The 26,794-nt window shown below is 37.5% G+C and overlaps 1 protein-coding gene and 1 non-coding gene across 3 annotated transcripts in view; one reads left to right on the forward strand and one right to left on the reverse strand.

The window, feature by feature from the left end:
* The window catches only part of USP32 (ubiquitin specific peptidase 32), a 245,370-nt gene that overhangs the window by 213,556 nt on the left and 5,020 nt on the right, over positions 1 to 26,794 (forward strand). For both annotated transcript variants that reach the window (XM_019431063.2, XM_019431064.2), the window contains exons 23-31: positions 11 to 185; positions 867 to 1,018; positions 2,244 to 2,355; positions 3,685 to 3,896; positions 10,209 to 10,393; positions 14,690 to 14,776; positions 15,709 to 15,829; positions 23,649 to 23,840; positions 25,827 to 26,115. In XM_019431063.2, the coding sequence (XP_019286608.1) occupies positions 11 to 185; positions 867 to 1,018; positions 2,244 to 2,355; positions 3,685 to 3,896; positions 10,209 to 10,393; positions 14,690 to 14,776; positions 15,709 to 15,829; positions 23,649 to 23,840; positions 25,827 to 26,115 (1,525 nt within the window). The remainder of the gene's footprint in view (positions 1 to 10; positions 186 to 866; positions 1,019 to 2,243; positions 2,356 to 3,684; positions 3,897 to 10,208; positions 10,394 to 14,689; positions 14,777 to 15,708; positions 15,830 to 23,648; positions 23,841 to 25,826; positions 26,116 to 26,794) is intronic.
* On the reverse strand, positions 19,802 to 19,908 carry LOC128774403 (U6 spliceosomal RNA). The gene has a single exon (XR_008418971.1). It is a non-coding gene; the product is annotated as a U6 spliceosomal RNA (small nuclear RNA).

Below are 26,794 nucleotides of genomic sequence, written 5' to 3' on the forward strand. Positions count from 1 at the left end.
TCCTTGCTAGGCATGGGACAACCATCTGAGAAGGAATAGATCGATTGTTGTGGATTTGTTCCATGGGCAGCTGAGGTCCCAAGTCAGATGCAAAACGTGTGGGCATATAAGTGTCCGATTTGACCCTTTCAATTTTTTGTCTTTGCCACTACCAATGGACAGTTATATGCACTTAGAAATAACAGGTAGGTCACAAAGTTCTGAAAATCTACTTAACTTCAATGTGTTCTACATTGATCAGGTAGCCTGAATTTGAATTTCTAAGTATAGTCATTTCTTTATAATGCATTCTCATAGGGGTCCCTAGGTTGCTTAGTCAGTTAAGTGTCTGACTTTGGCTCAGGATGATCTCATGGCTCATGGGTTCGAGCCCCATATCAAGGTCTGTACTGACATCTCAGAGCCTGGAGCCTGCTTTGGATTCTGTGTCTCCCTCTCTCTGCCCCCCCCCCCCCAAATAAACAAACATTATAATGTATTATCATAAAAATTGGTCAGCATGTTATAATCCAACAGTGTAATTTCAGGCAGGAACTCCAGACCCTGGAACATGGGACCACGCCTTGTGCCCATTGATACCTCTGTTAGTTTCAAACATGCCAGAAACTCTTTAAAATCTTACAAAACCACTCACCCTTCTATATCAGATGAACATCAAAAAATAATGATTTCACTCAGTATCATCCCTGATGATACAACCATCTGTTGTAGTTTACATGTAAAATAAAAATTCTAGACTGAAACGTTTGCTGTTTCCAAGACACACACACACACACACACACACACAGACACACACACACACACACACACAGTAGAGCTTTCAGTGAAATGTGCATTATACTTAAAAGATGTTTTCTCTTTACTAGTTATTAAGCTGGATGGTACTACCCCTGTACGATATGGACTACGACTGAATATGGATGAAAAGTACACAGGTTTAAAAAAACAGCTGAGCGATCTCTGTGGACTTAAATCAGAACAGATCCTTCTTGCAGAAGTACATGGGTCCAACATAAAGGTAATATTGATTATTCTTTCTAGGATACCCTTGATTCCATCCTTTAAAGATCACAGTTTTCTCAATTAATTATTAAATGACTGAAGGGGATATCAAAACACAACAAAGAATGAACAAAATTTAACAGTTTCCCATCCCTGAAACTTTAAAAAGGGTATCTACCAGCATAAAGAAGTAATAATGATAGTGGCATTAAAAAAAAATTTTTTTTTAACATTTTTATTCATTTTTGAGAGACAGAGACAAGAGAGTAAGCAGGGAAGGGGCAGAAAGAGAGGTAGACACAGAATCCAAAGCAGGCTCCAGGGAGCTGTCAGCACAGAGCCTGATGCGGGGCTTAAACCCATGATCATGAAATCATGACCTGAGCTGAAGATGGACACTTAACTTAACCAACTGAGCCACCCAGGTACCCTGATAGTGGCATTTTAAAAGAAGGGAAATATAAGCCTAGCGCTATCTGTATGGAGTAATCTAGCTACATCACTACAGTATAGATTTCCCCCAGTGACTACTGCTGCTACACTTTACAGGTTTTTGTATTACCACTCTTACTAGAATTCTTCCTTGGTTAAAGTATTTTACATATTTATAAATGTATGTTTTTACTATTTATTTATGAATATATATACCTGGCCTTTCAACACACTAAGATGTTAGAGAGCAAAGACAAATTGACATAAATCACTTCTTCGTGCATACCAGCTGGAGAAGCAAGCAATTTAATAAATACGTTGCCTGGAACTAATATTACGCTATATATGTATTAACTAGCTAGGATTTAAGTAAAAGCTTGAAACAAAAATAAATAAAAATTAAAATTAATAAAATAATAATATATTGCCTACCCTCAATTGAACTCCTACCATTGATATTATTCATATTCATCTTTGGGCTTTCTGAACAAACTCCCAACTGATGTTTTCTCATGTGTAATGCAAAGGTAAGATCTCTCTGAGGTTTGGGATTTAGATGCTTGAAATGAAGGACAAAACTTAAGCCATCAGTTATTCAAAACAACTTCTTTCCTATGGAATGGGATAGCATGTTTTGTCAGTGAGGTTAGTTTTCAGTCAGTTTATCAAGCTTTCATCTTTTAGCTGTTTGAGAAAAGTTATTCAGTCATTTTGTTTGTTTTATTCGTGAAACCATCTAAGACGTTTGTTTCAAATGATTTTCCATTTTATATGAAACATTTCCTCCTTCTCATCCTCTTTTTCTGTAGAATTTCCCTCAAGACAACCAAAAAGTGAGACTCTCAGTGAGTGGATTTTTGTGTGCATTTGAAATTCCCATTCCTGGATCTCCAATTTCAGCTTCTAGTCCAACACAGACAGGTAAAGTAGAACTAGAGCTCCTTCTCGTTATTTCGGCTTTAAAATATTGGCCTAAGGGTTTATATTTATTTGGGCTAAGGATATTCAGGCAAAAGAATTTTGGAGACTGATGGAAACCTTGGTGATCATTTGGCTCAGATTCCTCATTTTTTAGATGAGGAACCTAAAATTCAGGCAATGTAAGTGACAAGCAGATGCTTGTTTAACTAAGTCTACCACTGGAATTCAGATCTCTTAATTCTTTTATCTGATACTAACATGGCAACAAATGGTGTGAGAGATATATAATATACTATCAGAGAATAAAACAATAAACATGACAAAAAGAATCTATTTAAGTGGGGGTAGGAAATAACAAAAAAAGAATCTGTTTAATATGCATGTGGTTTGATATGGTTATCAATTAAATCTTTTTGACCATTAACATTGTTGGTCTATTCTTCATACTGCTTATAATTAGGTTTATTTCCTGACTATAAAGGGCCTCATAGAGAATGAGGCTCCTCTTGTTGGCACTTAGTAGAGTATCGATAGTGGGTTGATGGATGATTTAATACTGCTTTTTTGTTTAGATAATCACTGTTCAATAGAACTGTCTGCAATGATGGAAATTTTCTGTAATCTTTTCCATCCAATAGAATATTCACAAGTCATATGGACTGTTGAGCACTGTTGAGACTAAGAGAAATACATTTTAATATAATTTAAATTTAAAAGGCATCTTTCATCATTTGTAACAAATATATCACTTTGGTTGGGGGGATGTTGCTAATGGGGAAGGCTTTGCATTTTTGGGGACAAATGCGAAATCTGTACTTTCCTCTTTATCTAAAACTAATCTAAAAAATATTTTTTTAAAAACTAAAATGAAAAAATAAAGGAACATCTAGCTAGAGACTGTTGTTTTTAACTGAACATTTTTAGGGGAATAGAGAAATGAATTCGTAGAGAGGGAAAAGAAAACAAGTGGCAGAACTATTTGTATGTGACAGTATGATGCTGATAAAGATTCTTACAAAAATTTTACTTCTACTTTTCAGAAAACTAAAAGAAAAGCAACTTTTTTTTTTTTTTACTTATACTTCCAAGCAGTTACTTCCAGCAGTTATTCTTGCTTTGTCATTTCATCTTAAGTGTGAGTTATAGAAGGAAAATCTGAAATTAAAATCTTCCAGTCAGTCCAGAATTATTATTTGAACTGTGATTTCTCCCTGTCCTTTGCTAAAAGAGACTCTACTACAGTGGTCTTGGTCCCCACATTATTTGAGAAAAGAGCAAAGATGAAAACACCACAAGCTTATGATGCTGTATTTATCTATGAATTTGTAGATTTCTCCTCTTCCCCATCTACAAATGGAATGTTGACCCTAACAACCAATGGAGACTTGCCCCGACCAATGTTTATACCCAATGGAATGCCAAACACTGTTGTGCCATGTGGAACTGAGAAGAACTTCACAAATGGAATGGTGAATGGTCATATGCCATCTCTTCCTGACAATTCCTTTACAGGCTACATCATTGCAGTCCACCGAAAAATGGTTAGTTTAAATTAGGCAACTTACTGCTCATCTTAACCAATGTCATTTGTGAAACATAGCCACTTTCTGTCTTTGAAGCCTCTTCATTGTGTTCACTTTCAGGGTGTTATTGTAAGTGATCAGAGCCAGGATTTAGTATCACACATGCTGGCCATTGTATGAAATACATTCCTCAGTGGCGTCTGGGTGGCTCAGTCGTTTAAGTGTCCGACTCAGCTCAGGTCATGATCTCACAATTTGTGGGTTCAAGCCTGTGTCAGCTCTGTGCTGATGGCTCAGAGCCTGGAGCCTGCTTTAGATTCTGTGTCTCCCTCTCTCTGCCCCTCCCCCACTTGTTCTCTCTCTCTCTCTCTCTCTCTCTCTCTCTCTCACTCACACACACACACACACACACACACACAGACGCGCACACACACACACAAAATGAATAAACATTTTTTAAAAATTTGAAGTGTCATTCCTCACTCATATTAAGCAGCAACAGGATGGCTGCTACATCCAAATACTACTTCCTTTTTAAAAGTTTGTGTCTCTCATATTTTCATGTAGGCATGTACATCTTCTCTGCCATGTAAGCATGGATGTATTTGGAGGTTGGTTGGTTGGTTGGTTTTTTTGGAGAGAAACAGGAACGTTCTTGGGTAAAAACAAGTTGTTTCCTAGGACTGCTGTAACAAATTAGCACAAATTTCATGGCTTAAAACAACAGAAATTTATTCTTTCATAGTTCTATAGGTATCTCAAGACATCTGAAATCACCAGGGCTGTGCTCCCTCCAAAAGCTTTAGGGGAGAATCCTTCCTTGCCTCTTCCAACTTCCATAGGCATTTCTTATCTCATAACTCCAATCTCTGCCTCCATCTTTACATGATCTTCTGCTTCTCCCTCTGCTGTTCACTAATGAGATTTACTGATAGCACTTGTCATTAGATTTAAGTACCTAGAAATAAACTGCAACAGATACACAAGGTATCTATATGGAAAGCAATAAAAATATTGATAAAAATTAAAGAAGACTCAAATAAATATTTGAGGGAAATAGACCATGTTCATGGATTAGAAGACCAGCTATTTCAAAGATCTGAGTTCTTCACAAACTCATCTACAGATTCAGTGCACAATCCCAATATAAATGCTTACTATATGTATGTATGCTCGTGTATGTAAACTTGATAAGCTGATGCTAAAATGTGGAAGCAGAGGGGCACCTCTGCTAGCTCATTCAGTTGAGTATGGGACTCTTGATCTTGAGGTCATAAGTTCAAGCCCTATGTTGGGCACAGAGCTTACTTAAAAAGTAAAAAAATTATTCTCTCTCTCTGCCCCTCCTGTGCTCTATCAAAATAAAGAAACTTAAACAAACAGGGTGCGGGGGCACTGGGTGGCTTAGTTGGTTAAGCGTCTGACTCTTGGTTTTGGCTCAGGTCATGATCTCATGGTTCATGAGTTCGAGCCCTGCATCGGGCTCTGTGCTGACAGCACGGAGCCTGCCTGGGATTCTCTCTTTCCTTCTCTCTCTGCCCCTCCTCTGCTCTCTCTCTCTCTCAAACTAAATTAAAAAAAATTTTTTTTTAATAAAAAAAAGTAAAAAAAAATTAAAATTAAAAAAAAATGTGGAAATACAAAGCACTGGAATAACCAAGACGCTCTTGAAGAAGAGTAAAGCATGACGAATTGAGCTACAAGATATTACAATTATTTTATAACACTTAAGTACTTAAGACATTGTGATATTGGTATGAGAAAAGACAAGTAGTTAACAGTGGTTTAGAATAGAGACCCAGAGACAGATTCACAAATGTATGAACATTTGAATTATAACAAAGATAGCATTGCAGAGCAGTGAGAGAAAGACAATTTTCTTGGTAAATGGTGCTGAGATAATTGAATAGCCATATGAAACTTGACACCTACCTCTTACCACATAATGTTCAATTCCAGGTGGACTACAGAACTAAATATGAAAGCAAAACAATAAAACAGCTCCTAGAAGATAATAGGTGAATACATTCATGACCTTGATGTAGGAAAAGACTACTTAAATAGGACACAAAAAGCACTAACCATAAAGGAAAAGATTAATAAATTGGACATCATTAAAATTAAGAACTTTAGTTCCATCAAAAGATGCCATTGCATAGAAAGGCAAGCCTTGGAGTCAAAGATGTCTGCCACTCCTATAACCACAAAAAGACTCAATCTAGAAAATATGAAGAACTCATATAAATCATTAAAAAACAATTCAAGGCGCTGGGTGGCTGAGTCAGTTGGGTATCTGACTCTTGATTTTGGCTCAGGTCATGATCCCAGGGTTGTGGGATTGAGCCCCACAGTTGAGCCTCAGCTCTGTGCTGAGTGTGAGCCTGCTAAAGATTCTCTCTCCTTCTGCCCCTCTTCCCTGCTTATTCTGTCTCTCCCTTTCTCAAATAAAAAAAATTTTTGAATAAAAAATGGTTAATTTTAAATAAGCACTTCACAGAAAGGATATACAAATAGCCAGTAACCATATGAAAAAGTGATCAGCCAGACTACTAACCAGGGAAATACAAATTAAAGCTCCATTAGCATATCACCGCACACCCACCAGAGCAGCTTAAACTGATTAACAGTGATGATGAGGATATTTGAGCAACAGGAACTCTCATACACTGCTAATAAGAGTATAAGTTAATACAGCTCTTTTGGAAAGTAGTTTTCTAGTTAAAGGTAAGCAATTCTCCTTTTTAAGCATCTACCAAACAGACGTGTGTATCAGGAGATATGTACAAGAATATTCATTCAGCAGCATTAGCATTAGCAGCATTATCTGTAATCGCCCAAAGCTGAAAACAAAAAATAAAAACATTAAATGTCCATTAGTAGTAGAAAAAGGATAAGGAAGTTGAGACATTCATATGATAGAATATTCTACAGCAATGAAAATGAATGAATTTAGAGTTGTACCCAACATAAATGAATTTCATAAACCTAATGTGGAAAAGAAGCCAGACACAAAAGAAATATAAGACATATGATTCTTTTTATAAATAAAAACTTTAAAAACAGGGAAAATGAAATTTACTGTTTTTATGCGTAGCCTATGAAACTATAAAGAAAAAGCAAGGAAGTGATTACCATAAAATTAGAAAAACTGAACTTTTGAAGGAAGGAAGAAATTGTGATTGGGAGGAAGCAGAGGGAGGCTTTTGGAGTGCTAGCTGTATTCTGTCTTGACTAGTGATTATACAGCTATTTGCTTTGTGATAATTCTTTAAAATGTACTTGTCTACCCTTTTGAATTAATAACTCATGACTTAAAGTGAGCACCTGACAACGTAGATGACGTTCTATGGGCCACGTTCTAGACGGGATTGTATGGGATTATATGAGTGGATAGAGAATTAAGGCATCCATTTGTACTTGGTATTGGCTTTAAGTACAGCTCCAACTACTCCCATCAGCATTTCCCTATGTCTCTCTCTCTCTTTTTTTTAACCAAGTATTATCAGATCATAAATAAAGAATTCTCATGTACTTTTTAAAAAGTCTTGGAAAACCACTCTCTTGAATTTTCATGAATATGTTTTATAGAGCACTTGGTAAGTGCTAAAGCATTATATACAGTTTTTTTGTAATTATTAGACCATAAAGCCACATTGTCAACTCTTAATTTTCACCTTTTAACCAGTTATCGATTTCCAGTTTCTTTCATGATCTAGACAGGTGCTTTAGGAATACCTAAAATTGATTTTACCATCTGTCTGTCTCAAGTCAAGTCCCTTTTCCTATTATTTCTGTGAAAGGCAACACCATTCTTCCATCTAAAAGCTAAAGGCTGAGAGTATCCTTAGATTTTTTTCTCCCCTTTTCTTCTAAAACCCTATATTCAGTATATCACTATGCCCTTTAATTTCTTCTTTTTTTTTAAAACAATGTATTTTTTGAGAGAAAGAGAGAGCACGAGTGGTGTAGTGGCAGAGAGAGAGGAGAAGAGAGGATCCTAAGTGGGCTCTGTGCTGACAGCAGAGCCTGATATGGGGGCTTGAACTCACAAACCATGAGATCATGACCTGAGCTGAAGTCCGACAGTCAACGAGCTGAGCCATCCAGGCAACCCTTAATTTCTTTTCTTTTTTTTTAAGTTTATTCTTTCATTTTTGAGAGAAAGAGCACAAGTTGGGGAGGGGCAGAGTGGAAGGGAGACACAGAATCCGAAGCAGGCTCCAGGCTCTGAGCTGTCCAGTACAGAGCCCAACGCAGGGCTTGAACTCAACGAACTGTGAGATCATGACCTGAGCCGAAATCGGATGCTTAACCAACTGAGCCACCCAGGGTCCCCATCCCCTTAATATCTTATTTTAAAATACTACTTGAATTTACCATTTCTTCATTTTTATTGCCACCTTCTTTCAGACCTTTCTGATCTCATGATTGAATTACTTTGAAAGTAGTTTATTTTTTTGTCTCCTCCTTTCTACAAGGTAAAAGATGAATAAGAATGAGACAAGGCAACCTAGGCAAGAATATTCAGAAAATAGAGAAATGGGAAAACGGTATTGATGTGACAAATAAAGGAAAAGTCAATTTAAAGGAAAAAAGAAAGAAGTGGTTTACATGGACCAGAGAAATCGAAAGAGTGAAAATTGAAGTTTTGCAGTATAACCAAGTAAAGAAATGGAGCAAAACTCCTTTGAACAGTTGGGCCAAATGAGTTTTTCCAGCTGGGAGGAAAAGTTGTTAGGAGAGAGCAAAAGGAGGATTTCTGGTATAGGAAAGCTGGGAGTGTTATTCCCATGAGGACCTGAGTAGTATCTCCCAGTGCTACTGGGAGAAGTTACCTTCAAGAGGATGAAAATTTTTTGTGGGTTTAGAAAAGAGCTACACTGAGGAATGAAGAGGTCATTGCTTAGATGATCTCATTTATTTAGTAAAATAAGTCATCTGCTGAGAGAGTGGAAGAACAGCAGAAGTTTAAGGAGAGAAGAATTAACCTATATTTTTAGATTTTTGTTTTATTGGTTTGTTTTTTTTAGAGAGAGAGTGTGCACACAGGGGTGGGGGGCAGAAGGAGAGGGAGAGAGAGAATCTTAAACAGGCTCCACATCCAGCACAGAGCCTGATGCAGGGCTTGATCTCATGACCACAAGATCACGACCTGAGCTGAAATCAAGAGTAAGATGCTCAACTGATTGAGCTACCCATGTGCCCCTGTTTTTAGGTTTTTGAAAAATAGTTATTCTGAATTCTGTCCACGTATCAACTGTGAGTCTTATAAGAACATCAGCACATGAAATACAGTCTTAGAATCATGTATTTAGCTAAGCTTAAATGAATAATGCAAGGGGTGCCTGGCTAGCTCAGTTGGTAGAGCATGCAACTCTTGATCTCATGGTTGTAAGTTTGAGCCCCATGTTGGGTGTAGAGATTACTTAAAAATAAGATCTTTAAAAAAAAAGGGTTTAATTTAAAAAATGAATAATGGCAAGATAAAATGCTTGAGAATCTGAAATAGAAGTCTTTAAGAAACTAGCTAACTGTTGGTGAGTTTGTAAGTTGTTGATTTAGCTTCTCTAACTACTACACAAAGACCACACTTAAAGAATTAAATGTCCAAGTGCTCAGCAGTTTTTTGAGTAATCCTTAATTGCAGTCAACCTTTTATTATACTAAACTTTTGTTTTATTAAACAGCCATTTCCAAGCTACTTCTGTGCAGTATCTCTATATTAAGGAATCTTCTTAACATACTAAAAGCAAATATTTTTGAAGTTTACTTTACTTTTATTCTATTACGTAATTAAAAAAAACAAAAAAGACTAAAGTCAGCTCAGCTACTTTTAGGAAGGTGCATAAGTTGTTATAACATTAAATGGCTGGGTTTCATATCTTCCCAACAGTTTAGGAATTGCTGCTCTAACAACAGCCGTCAACACCTTATTAGAAAATTGTGTTTTGAGGCAGTTTGGTTTACTGGCATCCTTTCTAGAGAAAGGATTTTAAGTGCTTTTAAAAACCTTGAGTGAGGAAACTATTACTAGTTTTTACATGTGGTTCTGTGTGTGTGAGAAATATTTATCAGAGAAAACTAGTTTGAAAATACTAAATGCTGAAAAGTTTGATAGCAATTCTAAAACTGGCAATACTTCAATCTTCAACCTTCCACTCTAAATAACCATATTCTCTATATTAATTAAACGTGGTTTTATAAATAAAGAGAAGTGTGGTAGGGACTACTTTGAAAATGATACTGTTGCCTGTTATTGGCTCTTAGAATGAAAGGGAGGAATCAAAGGCCTGTCTTCTCAGCCCTTTCTTCTCTTGTTTGTACATACAGATGAGGACAGAACTGTATTTCCTTTCATCTCAGAAGAATCGCCCCAGCCTCTTTGGAATGCCACTGATTGTTCCATGTACTGTGCATACCCGGAAGAAGGACCTGTATGATGCGGTCTGGATTCAGGTGTCTCGATTAGCCAGCCCACTCCCACCTCAGGAAGCCAGTAACCATGCTCAGGATTGGTGAGTTGAGAGGGCGATAAGCCTGGACAGGTGGTTTCCAAACTCAAGAAGAAGAATTTAGGGGCGCCTGGGTGGCTTGGTCGGTTAAGCGTCCGACTTCGGCTCAGGTCATGATCTCACGGTCCGTGAGTTCGAGCCCCGCGTCGGGCTCTGTGCTGACAGCTCAGAGCCTGGAGCGTGTTTCAGATTCTGTGTCTCCCTCTCTCTCTGCTCCTCCCCTGTTCATGCTCTGTCTCTCTCTGTCTCAAAAATGAATAAACGTTAAAAAAAAAAATTTTTAAAAGAAGAATTTATATGAATTCTATGTAATATATAGGACACATTCCATGTTAAGTTAATCACTCTTTGAAGAGCCATCCAGAAAGCATATAATTCAACCATGTGGTTTGATCTATTGAGTAGGAGAGACTGTACAACTTCCTTTCATGACCTAGACATTCTAGTGTCTAATAATCCTTTCATTGTGTACTCTCTTACCTGAAGTCCCTCCTGCTAATGCTTTAAATGCTTCAGGTATTATCCTTGACTTCTGTTATTGCAAAACTAGGGAGTATAAATTCACCAGGGAGTTTGTATCCTCTCAACTTGCTGGAATGCAGAATGGAAACAGTCATGTACATTTCTATACATGAACTCTGAAAAACCCCCATACCATAACAAATGATTCAGTTGGATTGTTTCCATGCCTTGTTAGTTTAACATGGAGGGCCACCTGCATGGCTCAGTCTGTTAAGTGTCTGACTCTTGATTTTGGCTCAAGTCATAATCCCAGGATTGTGGATCAAGCCCCACGTCAGGCTCTTTGCTGAGTGCGGAGCTTGCTTAAGGTTCTCTCTCTCTCCTTCTGTCCCTCTCCCCTGTGCGCTCTCTATCTCTCTCTCTCTCCCTCAAATTAAAAAAAAAAAAAGTAATTTAAGAAAAAAGAATAAATCTTAAAGGAAAACTGCAAATAATAAGCAATTTAGTTGAGGAATGTCGTGTTAAGTAAAAATGACAATAGGGCAAGATTAAATTTGAAGTGAAAGTGCGATTAAATTGAAGAACTTCCAGATGAGGACTTTTCCCTGGGCTTGCTAATGAATTGGATATGGAGTATGAGGGAAAGAGGAACCCAAGTTTGGTTATCAGCCTGAGCAATTGTTTGTGAATGGTGGTAACATTTAATGTGAGGAAAACTGAGGAAGGAGTAGGTTTGAGCAAGAGATGACAGGAATCAAGTTAAATTCAACATGTATGTTATATTTTTAAGTGGGATATAGACTTCAGTGTCCTTTGTTGGAGATATAAAAATATAGGTGTCATCACAAATAGTTGGTATTTAAATCCCTGAGACCAGATGATAACGTTTAGAGAGTAAGAGATAGAGAAGACACCCCCCCCCAATGTAATTCCTGATGCATTTCAACATTTAGAGGTTGAAAAATGACAAAAAAGGAGATTGAGAAGAAGCAGCCAGTGACGAAAGAAGAAAATTAGGAGTGAGTGGTGTCCCAGAAGTGAAGAAGTGTTTAAAGGATCAGTTTCAAATGCTACAGAGAGATTTAGTAAGAAGAGGCCTGGGAACTGACCACTGGAATTGATAAAATGGCAGTCTTTGGTGACCTTTGCAAAAGCTATTTTAGTATAGATGGAATGGTATAGATGAAGGCATGGAGGTTAGAATAAAGAGAAAATAGTCCTACAGGCAATAAAAAAGATAGTAAGAGTCTTTTAGAGATAACACAATGAAATATTTATGAATGAAAATGATAAAATGCCTCTGATTTCCTTCAAAATAATCTAGTGGGTCACAATAGCCAAGAGGTGGAAACAACCCAAATGTCCATCAGCAGACAAATGGATAAACTGTGGTATGTACATACAGTGGAGTATTTGTAGCCATAAAAAGGAATGAAGTTCTGATACACACTACAACATGGTTGAACCTTGAAAACATTATACTAAGTGAAATAAGCCAGATACAAAAGGATAAATACTGTATGATTTCACTTTTATGAGACATTTTGAGTAGGCAAATTCATAGACAGAAATTAGATTAGAGGTTACTAGGATTTGGGAGGAAAGGAGTATTATTATTGCTTAATGGTACAGAGTTTCTGTTAGGGAAGATGAAAAAATTCTGGAGATGGATGGTGGTGATGGTTGCACAGACAGCATTGTGAATGCCTTTAATGCCACTGAATTGTATACTTAAAAATGGTTAAATGGTACAGGTGCCTGGGTGGCTCATTTGCTTAAGCGTCTGACTCTTGATCTCAGCTCAGGTCTTGATCTCATGGTTGTGAGTTCAATCCCCATGTTTGGCTCCACACTGTTCTTGAAGCCTACTTTTAAAAAAAAGTTGAATGGTAAATTTTATGTATATTTTCCCATTTTTTTTAATGGAATGAAAGAATCTATAGAGCTAGGTTAAGGGTATAGGTGAATTAAAAGTGGCTGAGGGTTGATGATGATTATAGTTGGGTGACCAATACATGGGGGTTCATTGTACAGTTCTCTATTTTTGTGAGTGTTAACGTCAATAAATTTGAATGTTTAGATTAGATGGACAAATTCCTGGAATCGAGGATCTATATAAAAGATTATTATTTTGAGCGACAGTGGATAAGGAGGAAAGTGAGGATTTGAGAGCAGTAATTAGAAATTTCTCTTTGGTCAAAGAATTGTTAGAGTAGTGATACTTGAATAAGCGATTTAAAAAGTTAGGAGGTAGCTATTGCAAAGTAGGATATTTGGAACTGAACGTTTTGGAGGTGGCAAAGTCCTTATCATGGTTTCATTACCTTTAGCCACCATGTAACAGCTACTACCAATTGCCAAATGTGGTGTCTTGCATTGCTTCTTATTGGGGCAAGGATGAAGAAAAATACTTGTTTAAGTGGGAGAATCAAGGCTGTCTTGCAGTTAAAAGACATTACTCTAAAAATGTTAGGTAGCTTATAGCTTTGAGTAGTTAAGGCAGGGAAAAGGGTGCCTCACAGTGTACCACATCAGGATTCTGATTAAAGAACGCTTCTGGGGTGCCTGACTGGCTCGGTTGGAAAAACATGTGACTCTTGATCTCAGGGTGGTAAGTTTGAGCCCCACATTGGGTGTAGAGATTACTTAAACAAAACAAAAAAAAAGGAAATATGTAAATATAAATATATATTTTATATAATATATATATTATATATATTATTATACATATATATTTTATATATATATATATTATATATAGTCCGCTCTTCTAAAAACCATTATGATCTTTCGGCTTTCTGTGCTGTGGCAATGTTCTTGCCATGGAAAGGTCTAATTATTTTAGTTTAATGTGAATTAAATCTTGTGATAGAATTAGGGCTGAAGGATAATTGGTAGTTGATTTCATGATTAGCTTATTAGCTTATAAGGTTATTAGCTTATCTTAAAATTTTGTGTGGACCACATGGCCTCTCTTAGAGACATCTGGCAGTCTAGTCTGTCTACCTTCTGTAACAGGGATACAACATGGGAGCCCTAAGTGGGGTTGGTACAGGGCTGCTGCTAATGGGTTAAAATAACTAGCATTGAACTGTCAACCATGAGCATACTGCTCTGACAGATGCCCCTTCCTAGGGTTACTTCAAGAAAAAATGAAAAGGAGTTGAGACCTCAAATAGAAATGTTTTTTATGGGAATGGAAGTTGGTGCAGCCACTCTGGAAAACAGTATGGAGGTTCCTCAAAAAACTAAAAATAGAACTACCCTACAACCCAGCAATTGCGCTGCTAGGCATTTATCCAAGGGATACAGGCGTGCTGTTTCGAAGGGACACATGCCCCCCACCATGTTTATAGCAGCACTATCAATAATAGCCAAAGTATGGAAAGAGCCCAAATGTCTATTGATGGATGAATGGATAAAGAAGATGTGGTTTATATGTATACACAACTGAGTGTTACTCGGCAATCAAAAAGAATGAAATCTTGCCATTTGCAACTACATGAATGGAACTGGTCAATTAGAGAAAGACAAAAATCATATGACTTCACTCATATGAGGACTTTAAGAGACAAAACAGATGAACATAAAGGAAGGGAAACAAAAATAATATAAAAACAGGGAGGGGGACAAAACAGAAGAGACTCATAAATATGGAGAACAAACTGAGGATTGTGGGGGGGAGTGCGCTAAATGGGTAAAGGGGCACTAAGGAATCTACTTCTGAAATTGTTGCACTATATGCTAACTAATTTGGATGTAAATTTAAAAAAATAAAAAATAAAACAAATTTTTAAAAAATGTTTTTTATACTCTTTGGTTTATGTTCTGTTTCAGTGATGACAGTATGGGCTATCAATATCCCTTCACTCTACGAGTTGTGCAGAAAGATGGGAACTCCTGTGCTTGGTGCCCATGGTATAGGTAAAGTAATCTTATGCAAAAGAAAAATTTTAGTAGCATTGCAGCTTCAGATATTATACCTTTTGCATAAGGTTTCCAGTTTTTAGAAGTAATACTAAATAATAAGAAGCTTGAAATAAACATCGCAATTGTTGATTCATCTTTTTCTTATGTGGTCCATAGCTAAGTTTTGCTCTTGAGCCTTAGCTGGTTTTGTAAACTCTGTGATCCTCATTAAATTCATAGTTTATGATTAACATTTATTATTTTATACCTTCTGCTCCTTATATATAAATCAGTTTAGCATTCTGAGCCCAGTAGAACATAGTCTACTTACTAGACTTCGTGGAAGTCTGTTTTTGACTTTTAGAAGAATTATGGAGACTGATTGGTCAGTATTGTTGCAGCTTGCGAAATATCTGAGTGCTAAAGTCAACAACCTTCAGAGAACTATAATAGACTTAGCAAATGGAATCTAAATAGGCATTGAAATCATGGCTTTGTCATGGTCCTTCCCTTCCCATAAATTTTTACAAACATTTATTTAATGTGCCACTTTACAAACAAGGAAATAGGCATTGTTATATCAGATGAATTGTCCTTCCTCAGAGTATTAAATGACTAAATTTAGAATTTTCTTAGAGGTATATTATCTCAAATATCCAATCCCCGCGTCATTTATCTTCCATAAAGTCCACACATTCGTGTGGATTAACAAATGGTTATCAAGTGCTTTGAAAAACCAAAGACTTGAGAAGTAATGAGCATGCTTCCCTGAAATAAAAATAATTACTAATACATATTCATACATTTATCAGTCTTAAGTTAGAGGCCCATGACCGATTCTGAACCCAAGAAAGTGGAGAAGTAGAAAGAGAAAATATTTCTGATAAAGAAAATGTTGATTCTTTCATAATTATTCATTCCTTAGTAGATCATTTTCATCCCTTTAGATTTTGCAGAGGCTGTAAAATTGATTGTGGAGAAGACAGAGCTTTCATTGGAAATGCCTATATTGCTGTAGATTGGGACCCCACAGCTCTTCACCTCCGCTATCAAACATCACAGGAAAGGGTAAGTACTCAAGGCCACCATAAGATGGTAGTTTTCATAAGTAAAAATTTTCCCAGTTTAACTGTATTGTGACATTTCTGTTTTAGGTGATCTAAATACAATCAGAAAAACATTCATTGGTATTCTCTAAGCCACTTAATATATTGACATGATTACATGGATGTTTCAGTTTTCCCACTTACAGAGTTACTTGTATTGGGACATTACATTTCAAAAAACACCACTAATAAGTAAATCTCGAAATTCTGGGTATGACTAAGACATTATATTGTTTGGCCTCCAAGCAATAAATACCTCTTTGCCTATGTATTAATTATTATTACATCTGCAGCATTTAGTAACACTGTAACTTAGCTCGAAGGCATCCCAGGGCTACAGCTGCTTACTGGGCATAGTGATCAGAAAAATTAAAGGAAAGATTGAATGTTTTAAGACTGGGCACCTAAGAATGTATCTCAATGGCTATTCCTTCACACTTAGCATTCCTCTACTGGGAAAACAGTTTTTACATTTTGAAAATGTTACTTCAAAAAGACTAATAACTCCATACTAACAATAAAAATATTTGCCAAATATTGTTGAAGGATAGATTGGCTAGGTAGTTGGTGGATAGAGATATGATGAATCTGATGGAGAAATAAAAGCAACAGAATCAACGGGTTTTTTGGTTTTTTTTTTTTAGTTACATGAAGAATTGTAGTTGCTTTTGCATTTATGTGGCTCTTGATGGAAATTTCCAGTGTATGATCTGAAAAGCTCTGGAGGACATCCTGCTTATAGAAAGAAGGGCCTACGTGACCTGTTAAATCTCACCCCATTTCCACTTTCAGTGATGCTCTTAGGATACCATGGAAACCAACTTGCTATTGAGATATCCTGCTTTGGTGGGGACTGTGGCCACATGACTAATTTCTTCCTACTAAATTTCTCTTCCTACCTGTGGTTTCTGCATGTGCTTAGTGAGTCACGTAGACAAAGTGATTACCTTGGTTCAAAATTGACATTATTACCCATATATTTTATGTTGTTTATTCCAGTAATTTCCCTTCCAGGAATTTATTCTAGGGAAATACTTTAATGCTGACAAATAATCATCATAGCATTTTTTAGAACACTAAAAAAATTAGACACAACTTGTATTTGTCCCACATTAGAAGATTGGTTAAATAAAGCATAGTATATAAATTTGATAAAATATTATGCAGTCATTGAAAATGATGATTACCAGGAGTTTTTACCATGATTACCATGATACTTAACGATGTGATGGCTTTGTTTGGTTTTTTATTTATTTTTTAATTTACATCCAAGTTAGTTAGCATATATAGCACAACAATGATTTCAGGAGTAGAATCCTTAATGCCCCTTACCCATTTAGCCCATCCCTCCCCCCCCCCCCCCCCCCCCCAAACCCTGCCAGCAACCCTCTGTTTGTTCTCTGGATTTATGAGTCTCTTCTGTTTTGTCCCCCTCCCTGTTTTTATATTATTTTTGCTTCCCTTCCCTTATCTTCATCTGTTTTGCATCTTAAATTCCTTATGAGTGAAGTCATGATATTTGTCTTTCTCTAATTTCGCTTGGCATAATACCCTCTAGTTCCATCCACATAGTTCCAAATGTGTATAAATATATACCACATCTTCCATCTGAAGATGGAAGAATATATACCATTCATCCATCAATGGACATTTGGTCTCTTTCCATACTTTGACTATGGTCAGTAGTGCTGTTTGTTATAAACATTGGGGTGCATATGCCCCTTTGAAACAGCATACCTGTATCCCTTGGATAAATACCTACTATTGCAATTGCTGGGTTGTAGGTAGTTCTATTTTTAATTTTTTGAGGAACCTCCACAAACTGTTTTCCGGAATGGCTGCACCAGGTTGCATTCCCACCAGCAGTGCAAAAGAGATCCTCTTTCTCCGCATCCTCTCCAACATTTGTTGTTGCCTGAGTTGTTAATGTTAGCCACTGTGACAAGTGTGAGGTGATATCTCATTGTGATTTTGACTTGTATTTCCCTGATGATGAGTGATGTTGAGCATTTTTTATTTTTATTTTTTTAATGTTTATTTATTTTTGACAGAGAGAGACAGACAGAGCGGGGGTCGGGGGGGGGGGGCGGGGCAGAGAGAGAGGGAGACACAGAGTCCGAAGCAGACTTCAGGCTCTGAGCTGTGAGCACAGAGCCTGACATGGGGCTCGAACTCACAGACTGTGAGATCATGGCCTGAGCCGAAGTCGGACGCTCAACCGACTGAGCCACCCAGGTTGCCCCTTCTTGTTTTTTAATTTTTTTTTTAAATTTTTTGTGGGTTTTTTTTGTTTTTTGGGGTTTTTTTTTTGTTTTTTTTTTTTTTGATGTTGAGCATTTTTGCATGTATCTGTGAGCCATGTGGATGTCTTCGTTGAAAAAGGGTCTATTCATGTCTTTTGCCCATTTCTTCACTGGATTATTTGTTTTTTGGGTGTTGAGTTTGATAAGTTCTTTATAGGCTTTGGATACTAATCCTTTATCTGATATGTCATTTGCAAATATCCTCTCCCATTCTGTCAGTTGCCTTTTAGTTTTGCTGAATGTTTCCTTCGCCGTGCAGAAGTTTTTTGGTTTTTGTTTTTTGTTTTGACGAGTCCCAATAGTTCATTTTTGCTTTTGTTTCCCTTGCCTCTGGAGACCTGTTGAGTAAGAAGTTGCTGCGGCTGAGGTCTACGAGGTTTTTGCCTGCTTTCTCCTCTAGGATTTTGATGGCTTCCTGTCTTATGTTTATGTCTTTTGTCCATTTTGAGTTTATTTTTGTGTATGGTGTAAGAAAGTGGTCCAGGTTCATTTTTCTGTATGTCGCTGTGCAGTTTTCCAGCACCACTTACTGAAGAGACTGTCTTTATTCCATTGGATATTCTTTCCTGCTTTGTCAAAGATTAGTTGCCCATACATTTGTGGGTCTATTTCTGGGTTCTCCATTCTGTTCCATTGATCTGAGTGTCTGTTTTTGTGCCAGTACTATACTGTCTAGATGATTACAGCCTTGTAATACAACTTGAAGTCTGGTATTGTGATGCCTCCAGCTTTGGTTTTCTTTTTCTTTTTCTTTTTCTTTTTTTCCTGATTATCTCAAATTTTTTATTTTTTTATTTTTTTATTTTCTTATTTTTTTTTATTATATGAAATTTATTGTCAAATTGGTTTCCATACAACACCCAGTGCTCATCTCAAAAGATGCCCTCTTCAGTACCCATCACCTACCCTCCCCTCCCTCCCACCCCCCATCAACCCTCAGTTTGTTCTCAGTTTTTAAGAGTCTCTTATGCTTTAGCTCTCTCTCCCACTCTAACCTCTTTTTTTTTTCTTTTTTTTTCCTTCCCCTCCCCCATGGGTTTCTGTTGTTTCTCAGGATCCACATAAGAGTGAACACATATGGTATCTGTCTTTCTCTGTATGGCTTATTTCACTTAGCATCACACTCTCCAGTTCCATCCATGTTGCTACAAAGGACCATATTTCATTCTTTCTCATTGCCACATAGTACTCCATTGTGTATATAAACCACAATTTCTTTATGCATTCATCAGTTGATGGACATTTAGGCTTTTCCCACAATTTGGCTATTGTTGAGAGTGCTGCTATAAACACTGGGGTACAAGTGCCCCTATGCATCAGTACTCCTGTATCCCTTGGGTAAATTCCTAGCAGTGCTACTGCTGGGTCATAGGGTAGGTCTATTTTTAATTTTTTGAGGAACCTCCACACTGTTTTCCAGAGTGGCTGCACCAATTTGCATTCCCACCAACAGTGCAAGAGGGTTCCTATTTCTCCACATCCTCGCCAGCATCTATAGTCTCCTGATTTGTTCATTTTGGCCACTCTGACTGGCTTGAGGTGATATCTGAGTGTGGTTTTGATTTGTATTTCCCTGATGAGGAGAGATGTTGAGCATCTTTTCATGTGCCTGTTGGCCATCTGGATGTCTTAAAAATATGGAACGCTTCGCAAATTTGCGTGTCATCCTTGCGCAGGGGCCATGCTAATCTTCTCTGTATCGTTCCAGTTTTAGTATGTGTGCTGCCAAAGCGAGCACTGGTTTTCTTTTTCAAGATTGCTCTATTTGTGATCTTTTCTGGCTCCATAAAAATTTTAGGATTGTTTGTTCTAGCTCTGTGAAGAATGCTGGTGTTTTTTTGATAGGGATTGCATTAAATATGTAGGTTGCTTTGGGTAGTATCGACATTTTAATAATATTTGTTCTTCCAATCCAGGAGCATGGAATATTTTTCCTTTTTTTGTGTGTGTGTCTTCTTTAATTTCTTTCATAAGCTTTCTGTAGTTTTCAGTGTATCGATTTTTGACAAAATATAGCATTCATTCTTGATAAAAACCCACAAGAAAGTAGGGATAGAAGTATCATACCTCAAGATCATAAAAGCCATATATGAAAGATTCACTGCTAATATCATCCTCAATGGAGAAAGACTGAGAGCTTTCCCCCAAAGGTCAGGAACATGACAGGGATGTCCACTCTTGCCACTGTTATTCAACATAGTACTGGAAGTCTTAGCCTCAGCAATCAGACAACACAAAGGAATAAAAGACATCCAGATCGGCCATGAGAAAGTCAAACTTTCACTCTTTGCAGATGACATGATACTCTATTTGGAAAACCCCAAAGATTTCACCAAAAACAGCCAGAACTGATCCATGAATTCAGCAAAGTCTCAGGATGTAAAATCAATGCACAGAAATCGGTTGCATTCCTATGTTCCTATACACCAATAATGAAGCAACAGAAAGAGAAATCAAGGAATCAATCCCATTTACAATTGCACCAAAAACCATAAAATACCTAGGAATAAACCTAGTCAAAGAAGTATCATGGTTTTTTGTTTTTTGGGTTTTTTTTTACATTTATTTATTTTTGAGAGACAGAGACAGAGCGTGAGCAGGGGAGGGGCAGAGAGAGGGAGACACAGAATCAGAAGTAGGCTGCAGGCTCCAAGCTGTCGGCACAGAACCCAACACGGGTCTCGAACCCACAAACCATGAGATCATGACCTGAGCTGAAGTCAGATGCTTAACTGACTGAGCCACCCAGGCACCCCTCATGGTTTTTTGGTTTTTGTTTTTTTAAGCAAAGTATAAAACTACATATACTAAAAAATCTTTTCAATATTAAAAAATATATACTATTTAGGAAAAGGACAGAAGAAAAGCTGCCAATATTTTGACAATATTTGTCTTTGTATTAAGAATAAAAGTTTCCCTGCCTTTTTATATTTTTCCATGCTTTCCAAAATTTCTATGTAAATGCTTTATTTGGTAAACAAAAAAAAGACCATTGCTCTTAGTCTTTTTATTTTTCACCTGTTTAGACTTCACATTCCTCAATAGATAATTGAACTAGATAGCTTCTTATATCTCCCTCTTTTTCTAATGTTCTTTATCATGTGAGAAAGCTATGACTTTATTCCTTATGTTTTGGTTTTTTTAATTTTTAATTTTTTTTAAATTTTTTAATGTTTTTATTTATTTTTGAGACAGACACAGAGCATGAGCAGAGGAAGGGTAGAGAGAGAGAGGGAGACCCAGAATCCGAAGCAGGCTCCAGGCTCTGAGCTGTCGGCACAGAGCCTGACGCAGGGCTCGAACTCACAAGCTGTGAGATCATGACCTGAGCCGAAGTCAGACACATAACCAACTGAGCCACCCAGGCACCCCAATTCCTTATGTTTTGTGTTAAGGAGAAGCTTTCAAGCAGAAGAAGGAGGAGGGTGCCAATGAGTGATTTAAACTATTTGAATAGTGGTGGAGGATCTGGGAATGGATCCCAAGAGGTAAAAAGGGAATCTTTGTCATTTAGGGAAATTTTATTGGTAAATAAAAATTATTGTCAGTTGCATTTTTTTTGGTCAACCTTCCTCCCTTTCTCCATCTAGCCTGTGTGTTCCATAAGAAATATAGTCAATAAAGATCAACAGTATCTTTACCAGCTTACTGTAATTTGTGGTAGGCCATAAAGCATCCCTGATAGAAATAATAGGGATAATGTTTAACTGGCTATGAGAAAAGAATATTACTCTTTTTCTACTCTGATTCCAGCAACCATGATGCAACATATTTCACTGACATTGAAGCATGTCAGTTTTTCCCTCAGATGACCAGCTCTAAAGATGATGAAAATTAGTATCAGGAAAGACGGCAGTACATTTATCATTCTGAAATAGAGAACTTTCCTCTAAGTTCCTCTTTTTATGTGAGGTCTTTAGAAATGGACAGTGATGCAATGCTAAAACTGTTAATTGCATGATCAGCCCTAGCATTTGACAGCCTGTGACTTAGCTATCCTCTCATGTCAGGAAAAAGCCACACATGAAAACCTGTTGTAAACTGAATGTGCTGAGCCATGCCAGTTTGTAAGCCAGGCAGCTCAATGTTCTATCATGAGTTCAAAAAGGGAACAGAGTAAGAAGTTTGGTGATGGACCTGTGTGTGCCCTTTGCCCAGAAAGAGAGGCACTTATTGTTGGACTTAGTGAGTGTCGAGGCCCCGTGCTGGGGTGAAAAGATCTGTGTGTGAAGTCTTATGGTAGCATTCAAAGTCCTGGTGCTAGGCCTCACCCACTATGGTTCTTCATTGCTGTTAAGTGGCAACCCAGAACAGGAGAGGGAGAATTTTTCCTTTTCTGTTGCATTCTAGGTACGTCCTCCTCTCCTTCCTGACCCCACACTACTTCCAACACACGTGCACACTACCTCCTCTGCTCTCTCTCCTTTATTAGACTTATGTCCTTTTTACTCCAAAGTCTAGCATGCTGGTCAGTAGAACTAGAGAGATTTGGGCAGGTATTAGGGGCCTTCTCAACATAGGCTTTTTTTGAGCCTGCTCTTGCTTTTATTGCCATCTCTTTGTTGCCACCTCAGATGAAAAGGCCCCATGAGGCAGGAAACAGATGATACACATGGTATTCTGGTAACTCTGTTACATGACTTTACTATGCAAATGAGTTTTATCCCATGAGGTTTCATGCTCTGGTATGTTGCCTTCTCCTGGTGAGCTTTTCTGGTACCCTTTCTTATTTAATCTATAACTGGCATCTGTGTTCCAGTGATGATATTATTTCTCCTAGCCTCTACAAAGCCTGCAGCATATTGATAATGTTCTGTCTTTGTGGTTGAAAATAAATGGCCTAATCTCATCACCCCTGACTTGAGGGTGAGCTCACATATAAGCTGTTTTAGGATGTCAGAATTGTAAAAAAGAGGTGCAATAGCCACTAGTCACATGTGGCTATTGAACACTTACATGTGCCTGATTCAAATTAAGAAGTATTATAGTTCCAAAGACTTAGTAAAAAGGAATCTAAAATATGTCATCAATAATTCTTTTATTGATCACATGTTGAAATGATACTGTTTTGGATTTATATAAATATACATATATATGTGTGTATATATATATATATATGTCAAATACAAATATATATTTTTATATATATAAATAAAACATACCATTATAATTAAAAAGTTGTAAAATAGGCAGTTCCTTGTTTTTGTCATTTTGAAGAATTCAGAAAATTTTCAAGAAAAGCTATTATGGTCATATAAATAGAAATTTGATCCAGGATGTTACTGATGTAATTCTGGAAGTAAATGTGGAAGTATGGTATTTGCTCAAAGACTCTAGTTTGGGTTATGTTTTCTTTTTCCTCATGTAGAGTAAAACGAGAGTGAGTCACCTAACATGATACATAGCCATGGGATCATTTTAAACTCCTTTCCTCCCTTACACCCCTTTTCCAATTCCTCTTATTCCTTCCACTTCCAGGTTGTAGATGAGCATGAGAGTGTAGAACAGAGTCGGCGAGCACAAGCTGAGCCCATCAACCTGGACAGCTGCCTCCGTGCTTTCACCAGTGAGGAGGAACTAGGGGAAAATGAGATGTACTATTGTTCCAAGTGTAAGACCCACTGCTTGGCAACCAAGAAGCTGGATCTCTGGAGGCTTCCCCCTATCCTGGTATGTTTCAGCCCTGCCTAAGAGAGAGCAGGAGCCTAGCATGAAAGAAAGAAGCCATGAACTAATAGGAATTTTGTTACTTTTGAGAATAAAACCTTCCCTGTGGCAGTGCTTAAAACACTTGTGCTGTGCAAGGATTTTGTGTTGCACACAGGGATTAATTGTTCTACACGTGTTATTACCAGTTCTGCTCTGAAGGAGCATACAGGCTAGAAGGAGAGAGAAGTCATTAATTGGAGAGAGAGACCATTAATTGTAGTTCAGTGCAGTATGTGAGAAGTGCCACAAGTTCTGCATCTTGGTGAATTTGAACTTCAGGAGAAGGTGAAAGCACTTGTGGCTCTAGAGAGAGAATCTTTATGCTCGCCCTTTAGGCTCTTATGTAGAAGTACAGCTGAGCCTCAGTCTCCAGTCCCACTGTGCTTGGTCACATGGCCACAGCACAAGCACACAGGTGCACTTGGGCTTATGTGTTCTTTTACACGTGATTTACTACTTCTGCCTTTTTCTTTCATGGAATAGAAGATGCTTCTGTTGCTCATCAGGAGAGTTTGAAGTGACAGATCTTCCTGTTCATTTAAGAAAATTTTTTCTGTACAGGTAGAAGTATCATAGCAAATGTAAATGTAAGGCATTGATATGTTTAAAAGAATATTTTTTAATGTTTAGTTTTGAGAGCGTGCAAGCGAGTGCAAGTGGGGAGGGCAGAGAGGGAGACACAGAATCCGAAGCAGGCTCCAGGTTCTGAGCTGTCAGCACAGAGCCTGATGTGGGGGTCGAACTCATGGACTACAAGATCATGACCTGAGCCGAAGTCAGTCGCTTAACCGACTGAGCCACTCAGGTGCCCCAGGCATTGATATATTTTAACTAGACCTTGTGTGTACTTTTTTATTCATGTTTTTTTTTTTATTACTATGTGAGACTGTAAATGTAGGTTTTGCTTTACTTAGACCAGAAAGACTTCCCAGGAATGGATGCCTAGGAAATTAATAACATTGATTAGCTAGCTCCAGGGATGAGAACTCTGGGAAGAGACGAAAAGGGCAGGGCAGGCTTGGGATAGGTAGGTGGGAAGGGGGCAAGTTTATTTTTAATTGAGGTATAATTAGCATGAAATCAAATGCATAGATTAAGTGTCAGTTTGGTGAGTTTTGATAATTATATATACTTGTATAATAATCACATAGAACATAAGCAGTAAAGGCATTTATATAAAAACTATGTTTTTGATATCTTTAAAGAATAATGAAAAATAAATATTATGTTGAGAGCTTGGTGGACTGCTGTAGATCCATATACCAGTATGTCCCTTAGGAAGAGTTTCTCTTTATATAAATAGTAAATTGTTAGTATTTAGGATAGAGATAGCCACCCAAAGATCTGTGCCCACACTAGATTGTATTATAACACTGTATAAAGATTAGAGGAATTTGTTGCTCTTGGAAAAGAAAAGAGAAGGCAAAAAGGAGAAGGGAGATTCTTATTATGCTCTTTAGGACATTGAAACTCCCTGGTAGGAACCAAAGGATATGGTAAGAAATGAGAAGCCTCCTATCGGAGATTGGGTAAGTTTCATCTGTGAAAATTCCTCCATTTTTCTTCAAAATATTCAGTATAGTCTTCTGTCTTCATGAGTATATTTGTGGATGGATTTTCTGTGATGTTAGAGAAAGGTAAAGGTCAGTCTGGGTGACAGGCCCAGGAAACAGAGGAAAACATGCAAAATACAGACACCCAGGATGTTGCAGAAATTTGGGAGAGAATTTTGGATATGCATAGACTATGAAATTAGGGAGATTATCAGGTTAGCTATATATCTAAAGGCCAGTGGCCCCACTGATAACTCCATTAAATAATAAGATGCATTCTTTTTGAAAAAAATGTATATATTCTTGAACATGTATTAGACTTGAGGTTTTTTAAATGTAATTTTGTATCTTCAGAGCCCTTTAATGTAATTGTTTTCTACCTTTCCTTCTCCAGATTATTCACCTTAAACGATTTCAATTTGTAAATGGCCGATGGATAAAATCACAGAAAATTGTTAAATTTCCTCGTGAAAGTTTTGACCCTAGTGCTTTTTTGGTACCAAGAGACCCGGCTCTTTGTCAGTGTAAGCCACTCACACCCCAGGGGGATGACCTCTCTGAACCCAGGGTTCTGCCAGGAGAGGTGAAGAAAGTGGATGCTCAGAATTCAACTGGGGAAGAAGATGTGTTCCTGAGCAAGAGCCCGTCTTCACTCAGTGCAAACATCATCAGTAGCCCTAAAGGTGAGGAAGCCTGAAGGGCCTCATGGAGCCCAGATGTCACCCTGAGAGGGGCTTTCCTGGGACCCCTGTAGGTTGCATGTTTCCCTGTCTTCCACTCTGGAGCACCAGTTTGGTGTGAGGTAGAAGGAACCTATCTTGAACCAGACCTGTCTAGATTTGAGTCACCTGTGTGACTTTTAGCAAGAGATACAGCTTCTCATTTGTAAAAGTTCATAGTGTCTGAGGATTTGCTGCATCAAGAGTGAAGCACTTTACGTAATGCCTGACATATATGGTGATCATGAATAATAGTTGTCATCCTTGTTCCCTTACGTCGGAGGTTCTCAAAGTATAGTCTGGCAACCTCTAGAGGGTCTCTGAGAGACCCTTTCAGGGGACCTGAAGGATTAGAAGTTCTTTCATAAAAATACTAAGACAGTATTCACCTTTTCACTTTCATTCTCTAACAGATATGTAGTGGAGTCAGAGCCAACATGATATGTGATGATACTGTCAGTGAAATATGTGCTTATGTATTGTATTTTTTAAATTTCTCAGTTTTAATTTCTAATATGATTAATATTGATATATAACTTATATAAACAAAAGTTCTAAGGTCTTCAGCAATTTTTGAGTATATAGAGTATATATGGAAGTGAGTGAGGCTGTGACCAAAAACTTTGAGACCCACTACCTTACA

The sequence above is a fragment of the Panthera pardus genome, unplaced genomic scaffold (genome assembly GCF_024362965.1).
Source record: "Panthera pardus isolate Hobbes unplaced genomic scaffold, ASM2436296v1 HiC_scaffold_3, whole genome shotgun sequence".
Taxonomy (NCBI): domain Eukaryota; kingdom Metazoa; phylum Chordata; class Mammalia; order Carnivora; family Felidae; genus Panthera; species Panthera pardus.